At 37.4% G+C, this 15,902-nt stretch overlaps 2 protein-coding genes across 3 annotated transcripts; both read right to left on the reverse strand.

Moving 5' to 3' along the window:
• Positions 1-1,868: 1,868 nt before the first annotated feature.
• On the reverse strand, positions 1,869-2,711 carry LOC132171533 (ethylene-responsive transcription factor 12). The gene has a single exon (XM_059582870.1). It carries the CDS (start codon positions 2,585-2,587, stop codon positions 2,120-2,122), a length of 468 nt encoding a protein of 155 aa, XP_059438853.1. The 5' UTR covers positions 2,588-2,711; the 3' UTR covers positions 1,869-2,119.
• A 3,169-nt stretch (positions 2,712-5,880) lies between these two features.
• Positions 5,881-15,498, reverse strand: LOC132171914 (receptor-like protein 4). Of its 2 annotated transcripts, XM_059583329.1 has the most exons (10): positions 15,256-15,498; positions 14,072-14,245; positions 13,190-13,925; positions 10,969-11,116; positions 9,570-9,641; positions 9,219-9,290; positions 7,094-7,165; positions 6,940-7,017; positions 6,577-6,758; positions 5,881-6,343 (listed from the first exon to the last, which is right to left on the reverse strand). In XM_059583329.1, exons 2-10 carry the CDS (start codon positions 14,204-14,206, stop codon positions 6,222-6,224), a joined length of 1,617 nt encoding a protein of 538 aa, XP_059439312.1. In that variant the 5' UTR covers positions 14,207-14,245; positions 15,256-15,498; the 3' UTR covers positions 5,881-6,221. The 2 variants fall into 2 exon arrangements, with proteins under 2 accessions (XP_059439312.1, XP_059439311.1); XM_059583328.1 differs by having other exon boundaries at positions 13,190-14,245.
• Between the last annotated feature and the right edge of the window lie 404 nt (positions 15,499-15,902).

Here is a 15,902-nt window from a genome sequence, read left to right on the forward strand (position 1 = left end):
GACACACTGATTAGTATTCTCCAATGTGTTAAGTCACCATGAGGCATGAGAGGTCAATTTCAAAACCGAAATATCCGAGCAGAATACGTTGCCCACAGTTTCGGACCTAGGATCCACTTTATTGGATGGTTCATAGCACCTCGGAAAATCAAATAATTGGTGGATTATTATACATTACCATCTTTCATTTTTCATTTAATTTTCATAACTATTTCCTAATTTAAAATTTTCACCCCTTTAATTTTTTTTATAGCTAAAATTTCATTAAAAATCAAGACGAAGCATCTTGATCAACAAGTACAATGTCTTGAAAAAATAAAAAAATATGCTCCGGTAATTGTTGGATTGCGGCCTTTGTTTGACGGACTGATATGGTTCATAACAAGACGTAAAATGGCGGAATACTAAACTTTTTACTAGAATCTTTTACAAATTAATGTAATAGTTTATGTGTCAAGTAGTGGTCGTATATATAGCATTACCACATAACTGCAATACAATTAAATTATTTAGTGATGGATATAATAAGTCTTACGTTAAGCTAAGCTGTTAAGAACTAATATATATATATATATTACCCCAACAACACTTTAACAATAATTATGGGGCATGGGGGGACCAAATGACCTCAAAATATGAGCCGTAGCCTGTGTTAGCTTTTAACTAATAAGACTAAAACAAGTAACATGAACAAAAATTTCTTCTAAATTAGTTCAAAAGAAATATTTTTCAACCCAGTTAATAAATTGTTATTAATGACTTCAAAAATTTAATTTATTTTTTAAAATATTTATAAACACTTGATATTCTAAAGATCATGTTTTTATCCTTCGAAAGTTTATGTGACTTTCAAAATTACCATTAAATCAAAATTTAATTATAATTAATCTAAAATTTAATAATAATTTTAAAAAACACCTTAACTTTAAAAAAATAATAATAATAATTTATAACATTACTCTATTTTAAATAGATTAGAGAAATATTTATTCGGGACTCTTATGATGGATATTTATGTCCTTTATCGTATTAGATTGTTGAATAAGCTTTAATCAATGATTTCGATTATGGGATGGACCACGGATTCCAAGATGACGGAAAAGCGGGTTGAGGAAAATTAAAAAAAGAACCAAAAGCCGGCACATGAACAACGAGCCCCATTTCCTAACAACGACAAAGTGACGTCGCCAAATAAAGCAACTTATCCGAAACCATTGTAGACCCGCCTGGTCCCCCTCCCCAACCTACGATAAAATCACTTCGATTTTCTCGTACCGTATCGTCTAAAGACTAAACCCTTGTAGAGCCGCGCGTGTATTTTGTTTAATGATTAATTAAAGCAAAAGCAACACGACATGTTGACTGTTTAGGGTTCACGAAAGGGGGGCAGTTGAGTCATGAAAATTCAGGACGCGCACGCGCGCTGTAAACAGCGAGTGGGTCTGCGTTCAATGAATGTTATCCGATGCTAAACATTATCGGAACCAGATCTCTGAGTTATCTGACTAAAAAAGGAATGCTAATTATGCTTGAGCCCACACGCTCGCTTCGCAGTTAGCGCTCTCCGATGACGAAGCCTTCGGTCTCAACGAAGCGTAACCTACTGTCATTTCACTGGCGCGTTTACAGCACGCGCGTTGTCAGGCTTCATAGTTGTTTGTAGTAGTTGAAATAAAAAAATATATATATATATATATCACCGTTTGGATCAGTGGGCCTAGCCTAAGGTATCAACGGTCGGAAGCCGGAGGTGTCAACGGTCGACAACATTTTCGCCGATGGTCAGCGAACAAGCTCAGAAGTTTGGTCAGCGAACAAGCTCAGAAGTTTCTAGAACAACGAAGTAGATCAACAGAAGAAACCAAACATAAAGCAAGAACTCGATAGTATTTAATGGAAACAAAAACCAAAAACATAGGGTTATATATACATGCATATGGTTTTCATTTCTTGATTTTTTTTTTTTTTTTCGTTGCTCGCTCTCAAAGTCTCAAAAACAGAGAAAAAGAAAAAGAAAAACTACGCAATGGAGAGTAAGAACAAGCGGAAATTAAAGCAGTGATGAAGAGAGCAAAACGACGCCGTAAAAAAAGGGTCCAGACAACGATCTTGCATTCGCTCAAAGCCAAAACGGAGGAGGCTCGTTGAGATCAACAGGCAAGCCGCGGCGCACGAGCCCCAGAAACGATGCCGTGGCGGATGTCTCGGGCACCGAAGGTCCAACGGGGGAGACGGAAACTTGAGGCTCTCGCTTAACCGGGAACGGAGGCGAAGAAGAAGGGTCGGGAAGCTGGTCTTTGAGGACGCCGGTGTGGAGGAACTCGCCGAGGACGAGGCGGCCGGAGGAGGGGAGGTTGAGGTCGAGGGGGAGTCCGGCGGAGGTTACCGGAGGCGGGAAGTTGGTCTTGGCCTTGGGTCCGCGGAGCGAGCGAGCGGCACCGTCGTAAGCGAGCGCAGCCTCTTCTGGCGTGTCGAAGGTTCCGAGCCAAACCCTCGTCTTCTTCCATGGGTCACGTATCTCGGCGGCGTAGCGACCCCATGGCCTCTTCCGCACCCCTCTGTAGTGCCCTTCTCGAGTCGACGCCATATGATGAAATGAAACAGCGAAAACGGAAAACCTTCCCACCCACAAACACAAAGCACAGGGAAGAGAGTATGTAGAAAGTGGAGGGGGACCCACTGAGTCTCTCCCGTAATCGTCGGCTGGACGGCATGGCCTTTCTCGCTTTTATTTATATATAGATATATATATAGATATTCAAAACTGGCCCGCATCGTATGTTGCTTGCGTTTGCTATCTCCCAGTCATCTGAACCGTGTGATTCTGAGTATTATCTGATCCAACGGGTGAGGGGTAGGGAGAACGTACTCGTGAGAGGCAGGAAGAGAAAAGGCTACAGCCAAGGAGAGGGAAAGGGAGTGGGGCCTAGTAAAAGCACATAGCCGCCGCCTGATTAGACGTGTGCGTGTTGTGTGTATGTGTGTGACAGATGAGCTCTCGGCGTCTAGCGGTGACGTAAGCCCTACCCACATTGTACGGCGCTGCGAATCGGCGCCTACCTTCTTTTTTTATATATAAATATATATATTTGTGGGGTTTTAAAAAAAAAATAGTTGAAAAGGGAGAGGGGGGCGAATGATTAATCATAATGAACAATCAGATTTTGGGGGGTGGCGTGTCGAGTAGGGAGTGGAGGAGTGAGAGAGAGTGAGAGAGGCGCCCACGTGGAAGGTACATAGGTGGTGTCTGAGTTGCAGGGGACAGGGGGAGAGGGGGGGGGCTGAGTTATGGTTGGCGTGTTTGACTCGGCTGGGGCAGTGTGGACAGAGAGAAATTTATGGGGGTGGTGGTCCTTTGGGGCTGGCTTTGGGCCCGAAAGGTTAAAAAGGCCCTGTTGATGGTCGTACGGGGTGGTGATGTGGGTGAATGACTGGCCATTCTGCCGCTGCTGCTGCGTCACAGACGCATGTTCACGTGAATGGATTTTTTTTTTTTTTTCTTAATTTTGATTTTGATTTTTTTGGGGTGGATTTGAATTGGACACGGGTGAGTGTAAATGGGTATTTGGACTTTTCCTTATTTGGGCACTTTTTTGTTTGTCAAATAGAACGAGTCGTTGCGTATTTGTTGGGGGCATATTAAGTCATAAGGAGACCCATTTGTTTGTCAAAGTATATCGAATTATTCACTTAAAAAAAAAAAAAAAAAATCTCATTTATGACACCTATTGAGCATTTCCAATGGCATATTTCTATTTAAAATAACTAATCAAAATTTATTTTATTTATTTTAGTTAATGACATTTGAAATATATCATATATCTCTTCCTTTTTTTTTCTTTTTTTTTTTTGAGAAAAAGAATTGTGGTAACTTCATCAATATTAAAGACGAATTAAAGGTTGCTCAGAAGCAATGAGTTCCTTGATACAAGTTGGTGGATCAGAAAACCACACAGTATCCATACTTTGTTTCGTTGCCATTGTCTACCTGGTTTGCCTCCTTCCCAACATGAGTAAACGTCCAGCGAGAAAACGTTTGTGTGTTTGATTGTATAACATCAGTAATATGGCCCTTCCTACTCCAATCAGCCTCCTCAGAGGTCACCGCATCCACTACCGATTACACATCTCCCACAAACTTGATCCAGTCATACCCTAACTCACGGCAGAACTGAGTGGCTTCCAGAGTTGCGAGAGCTTCGACGTCAGCAAACTCTAAATACCCCCGCTGAGAGGAGCATTTCGCCGCAAGTAGCATCCTTGCATGGTCACGCAAGATCACCCCTAGACATCATCTCCCCCGATTATGATCGATCGCAACGTCCCAATTTGCCATTATATCATATATCTCAGGGTGAATGAAAAGAGCACGCGGCGTGCTCAGTACACCAGTGCAAATTTTTTATTTTTTTTTGCATTAAAATATTAAAAAAAAACTTTTCCTTCACGGCGTGCTAGTCACGCCGTGTAATCTGTATCACGGCTGTATATCTCATTATCTATTCTTCCTATACTTTTTCGGAAGTTTGGAATAAGGAGTTGTTTGCTATTTATGTTTAACGCATGAAATTTTAAGTTACATGTTAAACTTAAGAGAGCTTATTGCAAATTAATTCAATCACAGATTAATTTTACATTTGTTTTTCCCCTAAAGAATAACATGTGATGTAGCAGTAGCACCTTATTACTCTTCCGGTCTCACCCTGCTAGCTAGGGTCTCTCTTTGAAAGCTTCCCTTTTTCTTTTTTATTTTTCTACTTAAAAGGTCAAGTAGGCCAAAATGATAAAAATTCTAGTGTTTCCAGAAATCTGACTAAGCAATAATCTAACCCAGTCTTATGACCACAAAGGCATCAATAGAAATTAAGGTAATTTACACTAATCAAACATAGAAATTCTTGTTGCGAGATTTGAACTCATGACCTAATGTTTACCTAATCATTTTGAAAATTTTCCTACATGGTAAAATGCTTTGTGTAGGATAGGATAGGATCTAGACTTTGGATAGGAAGGCATATAGAAAGCTTTGTGTCATGTTTGGATATATAAGGAAAGTTAGACTACGTGAGAATTTTTGTTTATGGTTATTTTTTTTTAACGTTATATTTTGAGTCTGATTGGGACAATTTGATGACGTAAGGTGCTCTGCTACTTAATGTTTTTAGTTTCATCTATGTCAAGCTCTTATCTCCCCACATAAACGATGTTTATGAATGCATTAATAATTAAAAATTTATGTCAAATGTCTTAATCATTAACTCCATGTTTTATTAAAAACACAATTGATTTCACGACTCATTATTTTTCTTATTTGTTACTTATAGGAAACCACAAAAAAGTGACGTAATATGTTTGACATTTAATAAATATGTATTATCAAATACTTGTTATTACATGTAAAACTTGTATATAAATTGAAAATCCAAATTAATGACCTAAATTTACGCGCCAAAGCCTTTTTAACTACATCTTAACTTGATTTGATTTGAATACGTATAGAGGTTAATCAAATCATCAAGCGCCGCTTAACGGTAATAGAAGAAATTGAATAAGTAAAAACTCCCGTTTGCTATGGAGTACATTTAAATTGCATGGTGACACTTTGAATGAAAAGCATCATCACATAATAATAAGAAGAAACCCATCCATCACTTCAAAGAATAACTGTCACCAAGACAATTTACATCAAAATCTTCTTTCTTTCCATTGTACTTGACTATAATGTAGACGTTGTCCTGTTGATGTCACTTATTATTCGAAGTATATGTTTTACAATAATTTAGAAAAAAAAAAATAATAATTAGGAGAAATAATGATAATACAACAATCAATGAAGCTGATTACCAAAAAAGTAAATGTTGGTTACTTTCAAACAACATATGAAAAATGTATGGCTAAATTTAGTTAACATTTTGAATTTTTTTATGCATCTGTTCTCTGATTTGTTACAGCATTTCTTTGACCAATTGGAAAAAGAAAATAAAAAGAATGGGCGTAATATACAGGGTTTGTAATTAGGGAATTGGGTGCCACCAAGGTGGGATCTGATTCTATAGGAGTGATTCTATTTTGCTATTGATCCGGACTCACCGAACAAGAATTTGGAAGAAGAGCGTGGCACACCTGAAAATATCTGCGAGGCCGAATCATCCAACTGGCCATAAGACTTGATGTTTTGATGCAATCTGAAGCAGCAGCACGTGTTGACGATGGTTGCCTCATCATGATAGCAAACTTGGCCCATTCTCAGCAGCAGTCCGAGAATGGCCATGATTATTATGCCTCGTCATCTGGATATCACGCGATAAATGAGTCCTTGCCTTCGCGTAGGGTGCTTCTCGTGCTGTACAAAAGGGAAGGAAGTCAGAGATGAGATAAACACAATACCTAAGCATGTTTGTGTATGCACGGATCCATGTTTGGTATAAACATGTGTGCATGACAACTTGGCTTCAATCTCAGTTTGTATGAGAAATTTGCATGAAAATGCATTTGAAGAGTTCGCAATTTTTATTTTTTCCTTCTGAAAAGCATTTTGCTAAAAAATTTATCCGACTTCAATGCCAATGTCCTTACCTGCAAGCTGCTGTACGCGGATGATATTTTGCCGCCTTTTCCACCAACACAGTGAACAGATAACAATGAGTAGTAGTGACACCAATGCACCTAAAGTAATCCCAATCTTTGCACCGGTGGAAAGGTGGGGCCCACATGATCGTAGCCCAGGTATTCCACAAAGACCTGCATTATCCGTAAAACTACAAAAGATCTGCAGTCAGTATGTATAGCAGACTTAGTAACAATACTACTTATTCAAGAAGTAACAAATTACATGTAGGCTAATACTGAATAAAAAAATTCCTAATCTTGTCAACTTGTCATGACAAAACTTTTCTCAAAGCCTCAAAAATCTTGAGACTGAAATTAGTTGGAACATACTTGAAGCTAGCTCTATGCAACAGCCTTCCTCCTAGTGCAGCTGGGACTCTTCCCCACAACGAGTTGCCATTAAGATTCCTGAACAATTATGATTTAATCAAAGTTCTCTGGTAAATATTGTTCATGGGTTAATGAGATGCTTGAAAGGTCTTACAATATCAGTAATGATGTCAATTGTCCAAGGCTTTCAGGAATTGATCCGTTAAAAAGGTTGTAGGACAGGTCCCTGCAGTACAAGCATACGCTTTCAGGCATTATATTTATACAGTAACTCAAATCAATCACGGAGTAAAACAGCATGTGAACCTCGGTGATTCAAAAACATCCCTACTTCAATTGCATTACTGCATGAAAGATCAAATTTCTTTATTTTTTATGAGAATCAAATGAAATCATGCTAATTGAAAAACTGGTCTTTAGTCCAGAGATCAGATTTTGAGTAGTGTTTTATATTTCCAGCATTCAAACTGTAAATTTGGATGGCAGAACTGGGGATTGAAATTGGCACTTCATTGCAATATTGCAACTACTTTCTGCATTTAGATGCTTTAACAACAGGGGATTTGCTTATTTACATCATACCTGGATTCTTTTCTAAAGAAAATGTTATTTTATACGTGACCAAAGAAAGAACAAATCGAATAATCTACAAAATATAAAACAAAGTCACATGGGCACCTTAATAGTGTGCTGAGTTTGTAATGTTAAAAGTTTAGTTGATGATGTTGCATGAATTTCATTCATACTTTCAATATGGGAAAATTAAAACAAGAATGCACCCAGGATATCTAATGATTCTGTCAAACATTATACATTATGCCATAAAAGAAGTTAATTGGGTACTATTAGTTGATTGAGTTATTTATATTTAATTTTATGTCTTATTTAATGTTAAGAGTCAATAGTGTTGTTTTTGGTAATTTAATGTTAGGTAAGTCAATAAATGGGCGTTGCCCTTGGGTTTAGTTGTTAGTCTATTTAAATTTCTTATGTACTCCGATGGAAGGAGACTTGATGGAATAAAATTTATGTGGAATTGATTTCCCTTCTTTCTCTTTTTCTCTCTTCCCCCTCTCTCTCTCTTCCTCTTCTCCTCTAGCTTCTTCTTTCTCTCTCTCCTTAGCTTCTTTCTCCTCTCTTCTCCCCTACTTTCTCCTACTTTCACTTTGTTATTCTGGTGATTATTGTTTGTCCCGCATCAAAACTTGGTGCAATTTGAGTTGGAATGCCTTGAACTCATTACCTCCACATTTTAGATCTAACCTAATAGTTGACAATGTTCTTGTTTTTACAATAGTTTAAGTAGGTATAGAAGAATATTTTCTTCATGAAACTATGATAGGGTAGCATAAATTCAAAATACAAATGGGCGAAGTAAGGAGGTTCTACTTGCAACCATCTTGAACATTATAGCTGCAATTGGTTTTTAGACACAGACTAGCTTCATGCAAGCTGTTGCTGAGAAAATTCGAGATAATTTATCATAGGGTTAAATACAAAACACCCCCCTTGGGGTTTGATTGCTTTATTTTTTTCCCCAGGGTTTGATTTTTATCACAGGAGGTCCCTGTGGTTTTGATAATAGACCAAATTAGTCATCTGTTAATTGATCGTTAGTTGACTTAACGGAAATCCACGTGGACCAATCAAATGTTGACATGTGGCACCTACTTAATTTTTTTAAAAAAAAAAATTAAAAAAAAATTGGGGGTGCTGAAACCACCCCCAGTGGGTACTGGGGGTGGCCGAAACCACCCCCAATCGCCATTGGGGGTGGTTTCGGCCACCCCCTTGGTGCCCAAGGGACCACCCCCAGTGGGTACTTGGGGTGGCTCCTTGGTGCCCAAGGGGATGGCCGAAACCACCCCAATGGCCAAGAGCCACCCCCAATTTTTTTTTTTTTTAATTAAATTTTTTTTTAAGTAGGTGTCACGTATCAACATTTGATTGATTTACGTGGGCTTCCGTTAAGTCAACTAACGGTCAACTGACAGAATGACTAATTTGGTCTATTATCAAAACCACAGGGACCTCCTGTGATAAAAATAAAACCCTAGGGAGGAAAAAATAAAGCAACAAAACCCCAGGGGGGTATTTAGTATTTAACCCTTTATCATAATCCAGGTAATGTGCCAAATTACTATATATCATGTTTTCTAGATGCCATTGACATGACAGTTCTTTCCATGGCAAATAGCATCATTCGCAGAGAGTTGTATTTATTTTGTAGAAACTAAAACAATCAAAAGTATCAGAAAAGAGAGAAGTAATGCACTTACAATTTTTCTAGGCTAGCTATTGTTCCAAGTGAGGAGGGAATGACCCCATGAATGCTGTTCCCACTCAAGTTTCTGTCAATGCACAAGCCAAACAAAATATAAGAGATATACAAGAGCTACAAACACATTTTGCATCATTATAGATTTGATTCTCTAAGTGTCATTCTATTGTAGAGTTTAGGAATGGCAAAAATTTGACTAACAATCTAAGTGAGGACATAACAGGGACCATTTCACAAAAACATGCTGCTAATCTGTCCTTCGACCAAATGTTAAAATGACAAACAAATGCAGCTTCACGTTTCCAATTCTATCATTTAAACTAAAGGATGTCATCTTTTAGAAACTTACATGCTCTTCAGATGATGCAGTCTGGATATGTCATCAGGCAAGAAACCCCTCAGACCTTGGTTGTCAAGACCACTGATCAGGCAGAGTTAAGACACTAATCACTAAACACATACTATATAAAAATAGAAGCATCTAGGCATCTTAAAATCTTAAACATCAGATGAGTCAACTCTATGGCCACATGTAATGAAGATATTCGATTCTAGAAAATGCAATATACTTTGGGTGTATACATGTGCACGTGCATGTAAGTGGGAAAGCATGATCCTGAATCTGCCATGTATTTTTACCACTGAAGTTACTTGTTTATGTGACAAATTAGATTTTGTTTTTGTCGATTGGAATTTGAACTTAGAGGGCCAAAAAAGAGTGCCAAAATCCAGGTTAGTTGCATGCAGAAAATATATAGAATAACCAAAAAGTAAAAGGTACAGATTGTGTTTATTTTTTATTTTTTGAAAAACAACTCAAGTAATTTAAGCGTTCCAATGACTCCAATCCATCCATTAGAGCTAATTATTGAGGTACGACATACTATTAATTACCAAAACCTGAATGCATATGACTTAAAGCAGAATGCCAAAAAGGAAAAACTTTATAATTTAATAAACGTAGAAGCCTACTTCGACGAAAGTAGGGATAGCCTTTCCTAGTCTGGTACTTTTGAAACATATGCTATTTCCATGAGAGCATCAAGAGTAAATTTGGTGAATTGTGAGACACATTTAACAAATATGAAAGGCAACATTCAGAAGGAAATAAAATATGGATCAGACAATTTCTTTGAATAGTTGAAAATTAAAAGGGAAAATTGTACATCATAGAAAGGTAGTGAATTTTTTTCTTTTTTTCACCAGAACATTAAGAATCATAGAAATCAATTCTTCATTCTGGTGTTCAGCCGTATGTTATCAAGAGCATATAAACTGATTTGATATTTGATCTTAAGTATCAATGTTGACAGTTTGGTCAGAGATAGAGTAGCAAAACGGTAAACAATTTGGGACTAGTGTAGAAAGCTTTTGATGGGATGGCTAATCCAAATCAAAGGAACACAGTTCCAATAGCAGAACCAAGAACCCTTAGTTGTATGGATCTCAGGTTGGCAACTGTGGGGGAAATAAAGCTTACTGTCAAAGAGGTTTGAAGGACAATAGTGTTATAAGCCTTCTAGGAAATTTGAGCATTTGCAATGGGTATGTTTTCCTGGAAGGACATAGGGTAGCTGTTGCATTGGCTCAGTCATTCTTACACAATTTTGAAAGTTGGTGGCTGGTAGTTTTCCAGTTCAAACAAGTAAGAAGACAAATAATATGACATTGCATAGGAGGCAACCACTAGGCTCAGACAACTAAAAGTGAAAAAGACATTGAATTTGAGGCATAGATTAAGAAAGTACAGTCCATCGATGACCCATTTGTTGCCAGTACTGTTAAATTGGCAATCTGCCCCGCTCCATGGGTGTTGTTGGGGAACACATGGATCACCATTCCATCCAAGCCGAAGAGGAAGCCCCAACGCTTTCTTCAATGTTTGCAGAGCGGTAACTAGAATAGAATAAGGATAATCAAATTAGTGACAACCTATATATGCTCCAACTTCCAAAAACTACATTCTTTAAGTAAGCACATAAACAATCTCCCATGCTATCTCTTTCCAACTACATCAAGAAGTTTGTAAAGTTGATCAATATTCAGTTACTATTACAAAGCAAAGACATCATTAAGTGATATTAGACAAGAATATCTGAAAATTGGGTTCCTAACACTTGATAACGCCATCTAAGACTCATAAACACCAGCACAACACTAGATAGAAACCCTATCAATACCCTAGAACATCTTGATCAACATGTGACCCATACAAAGCATTTTGGAACACATACTTTAGGATAATAAGATAAAATATAACTCCAAAAGCACCGAAACAGACTCATTTTTTTCATAGTGACAGTAATATCCTTAGGTTTATAAGATCAAGAAGGAAATCTTTAGTAAGGCTCCCTTTTTGCCTTGTCAAAGTATATTATTCTATTGGATCTGAATCAGGAATTCACTCTCCTTTGGTAAGGGGTACAAGATTTTTTCTCTGCATATTTAATTTTTAGCCTCTTCCTACAATTTTATTCCTCACATAAATGGTCAAGACTTTTATTCTACCAAAATCCTTGAGCAAACCAATGACATACAAAAACACAATTTAGTCATTGCTTAACTTTGATCAAGGGTTGAAAAGGAGACGATGAACAAAAGAGGATTGAATGGTCAAGTGTAAAGCTGAATGGATAATAAATGAAAATGAGAGAAAAAAACTAAGCATGCTTGCCTTTTAATTTCTAACTTCATTAGTCATTAATTTCCCTCCAGCAGTCTAGCACTGGATGTTCTGAGGAATGAATTATTATTTTTTTGATAAGTAAAGGGGAGGAGGAGGAATGAAATATTATCACAAGGTCCAATGTTGAATCACATTATGAAGATCTCAGGGTAACAAAGAGTTGTTTCACGGATTGACAGCCTATAGTAAGGATTATGCATGATTAAGAAGCAGGCATGGCACTCTCATGGCCTTCATCATCATGGTTTAACATTATAGGTCACATGTTAAACAACATTATCAAGACCAGATCTCAAGGGGCTAAAGATATTCCCTGGGTTGACAGCTTCAAACAAGTACCATGGACACCAAAGAAGCCAGCCACAGGTCTATAAATTTCTTTGTCATTTTGGCTTAACATTGACCGGGGTTGTAGTACCTCTCAGAGATAGCACAAAGTTACTTTGCAGGCATTGATTTGGTCCACCAATAAGTCTTCCGCACAAGGTAGGGTGGCTGTTTGCCACTAAAGGACATAAACTTCTTGGTAGTTTTCAAAAGCCTTACTGGCTTTCAAAGGCACAAACATTTCTTTTACGAGTGGATTTTTTTTTTTTGGTGTGGTTTATAGTATTTAGAAGAACTTTTGTGGCATCACCGAGGAAACATAATATTTTGCCAGTTTTGGAGACTGACCAACACTTTTGACTTGAATTTGGCAGCATATATTTTCTCCAACCTTGCAGGGTGATAGACAAATTTCGATTGCTACTAATTTAGTTAGAAAACCTAAAATTTAGTTATAGACAAATGCATGCAACAACAACTAACTATTCTAATCACTAAAAAGTTGAGTGTGCTCAAACATGCTAGGTAAAGATAAGACCTATACATGTGGTCCCCCAAACCGCCTGGATCCCATGAGTGAATAGAAATATGATACAATACATAAAGGATCAAATGTCAAGTTGCTAAATTATAAGATTTACCATGGATTTCGTCTTTTGATGCAACATAAATGATTGAATTTATGAAAAGATTTCAACAGCTAAATATATGCAGGTTCTTGACCCTTTTTCACTAAACTAGAGTCAGCATTCAAAAATAACATACCAACACAATACCATAGCATTATGAAATGATACATACATATATAGGTTGCTCTCTACTTGTAGGCATGCAAATATTTATATTTACATATGCACACAAACGTATTTAGTAGGCCTCATTCCAGCATTAGATTGGTAAATTAGAAACAAACAAATTTTACGATAATAATAAAAACAATTTGGTGGCATGTATACCTTCTTCTAGCGAGGTTTTGGATTCTGCTGCAATAACCTCAAAGACCTCAATAGCATTGATAGTGGCAAGACTGCCTTCTTTAGGATGCAACGTTATTGTCAAAGTCCTTCCGTTAATAACAACAGTTGTGTTAAGAACAAGAGCCGTATAACGATCCCCAGTCATTTTGATAATGTCTACACCTTTAAATTCTACATTGCCATTTATCAGGATGTCAAATACCCTTTGCCCTACATCAGTGATTGAAGAAATAATCTCAGCAAAGTGCAACCAAATCGAGTAGTTTCTATTGGGCTCCACATCCATTGTATATGTTAAATCAGGCTGAGTACTGGTACTAATAAGTGCTGACTGGTAAAGACCTTCTGGATAAAAGTTTGGCGAAATTGAAGCTTGCTTAATGCTACTTTCAGTAGCTCTTGGTGTGTCAGAATTCTGACCGAACGTTGGTATTGCTTGCCAAAATCTATCCCCACCCCAATGATCACCATTATAATCTACATCAAACTTTGACTGTCCAGTACCACAACTCAATCTTTTGGCTGTTCTAAGGATTGTTCCTTGACTCCACATTGAACCAAAATAGTATGCCATATCATCGACTTGAAGAATTTCAATTGAAAGAATTGCTGGATCTCCATGACCAGTACTATGGAAGCAAATAGAGGCAGTGTGATCTTGAAGAAACACAAGGGCTTCTGCAAATGCTTGGTCATCATGGCTGCTCCAACCTGACTGCAAAGAACATATCTGAGTGCCTTCGACAGAAATATCAAATAGAGGTTCGTTGTCAAAATTAGGTTGTGCAACCAATCCAAAGAACACCCTAACAGAATAGTGTCCCTTCGGCACATTATTAATGTTGTAGCAATTTTCAGGACCTTCAGATAATGGAAAATAGCGAAGTGACTTAAGAGGAGGAGTGATGTAGCTTGTAAGTGTTGCATTAGTGGGAACTCCTCCTGTATATGCAAAATCCTTATACCAAAGTGTATTTGTTTTCGGCGTATGAACATCTTCACGAGCGCCACAGCTTATGCGCATGACAAATGGCGCTGCAATGAGAGGAAATATTCCATAAGTTCAAACACCAATGTTAAAATCAAGAAGAGGACAAGTGACTAAAGCACAATAACTAATGATAAATCTCAAACCCTTAAATATATGCTACTAGTCATGGTCGTTCATAATACTGAAAATCAACAAAAAAAAAAAAGAAAAAATTATTAATCATGCAAAAAGATTGTTAAATCATTTGTTATCCCAAAAGATGATGCGAATAAGAAAGGTAAAGTTAATCATTTATATTAAATATTTAACAAAGATGATCCATTCTCATACTTAACATGCAGGTGACATGTAGCTAATTGATGTGAAATGCAAATGCCACTTCATTCAAAATCTTAAGAAGCAACCAGTAATACTGTATAGGCTGCAGCTATAGAATCAGCAGCATACAAACATGCCTGTGCATATATATACACACTTCAGTAACTCACTCATCAACTCTCAGTTTTGTTGCAAAAAATAAAAAATAAAAACTTCGGATTTTTTTCATAGTTTCTTTTTGTGTCCAGATTTGGAAATTCAAGTCAATAGCCAAATACTAGTACAAGGCGCAGCTAAGCCAAGTCTTGCTTTCTGATATCCAAAAATAGTGAAAATTCCTCACACATTCAGAATCTTGACTCCCTTCTTTTACAGCGAATTTCACAGCAACCAAACGAATTCAAACTGATTTTTTTTTTTTTTTTTTTTTAAAAAAAACATACTTATATCCCTCTCTGCTCTCATACATCATTTGAATCACTTACGAACATGAACGCTAGCAAATAAAGCACAAAAAGAAGATCTATCTCGAACCAAACTCCAAAGCAACCAAAAAAAAAAAAAAACTTAGGGGCGTTGATTCTTCATCAAGACCTTTAAAACTCAATTTTCACTAAACAAATCAAAATGCGAGCATAATTCACTTCCAATTACCCTAATTCAAATCCTTTAGCATTCCAAAACTCTAATTTTCCAAGAAATTGAGTAACAGATAAAGAGAAAGGTGGAAGCTCACCATTTCGAGCAGAAGACAAATAGAAAGCTGAGCAGAAAATGAACAGCCATAGCAGATGAAATCTGAACACCATAGCTCCGAAATGCATTTCCTCTCTCTACTCTCACAGTCTATCTCCTCCTTTTTTAGCTTCCCTGCTTTTGTGAGAGAGAGAGAGAGAGAGAGAGAGAGAGAGAGAGCGTGTATGTGCGCCGGGACGTGAATGCACTACTAGTTTAAAGTTGGAAATTGTCCCCCTGTGTTTCTTCCATTTGTTGACTCGTGAATGAGAAGATATTTAATGTACTGGTGAGCTTTATGAAGGTTGATGGATTTTTAATCACCGGTGCAGGTTTCTCATTTAAGTCTCTGAACCTGATTAATAGCATTGTAACTCAAGTCCACGTCAGTCTCGTTACCTGTTTGATTGCACGGCTGGTTGAATAGTGGGATCAGCTGTTTACTAATTTAAAAGGTTATTAGGGAGGTTGCAGGGTAGGACGAGAGTACCTGACATGTACAGTGACATTTTAGGCCTTGTTTGGTTAGTAGTTACTATTCTCAAGTATTTTATTGCTATTTCCACGTAAGAAAATGCCTTTGGTTGTTTCGAGACAAAAGCCACGTGACAAGGAGGACGGGGAAGGTTCACGGAGTAGACCGTAGAA

This window comes from Corylus avellana, chromosome ca2, assembly GCF_901000735.1.
Source record: "Corylus avellana chromosome ca2, CavTom2PMs-1.0".
Classification (NCBI taxonomy): Eukaryota; Viridiplantae; Streptophyta; class Magnoliopsida; order Fagales; family Betulaceae; genus Corylus; species Corylus avellana.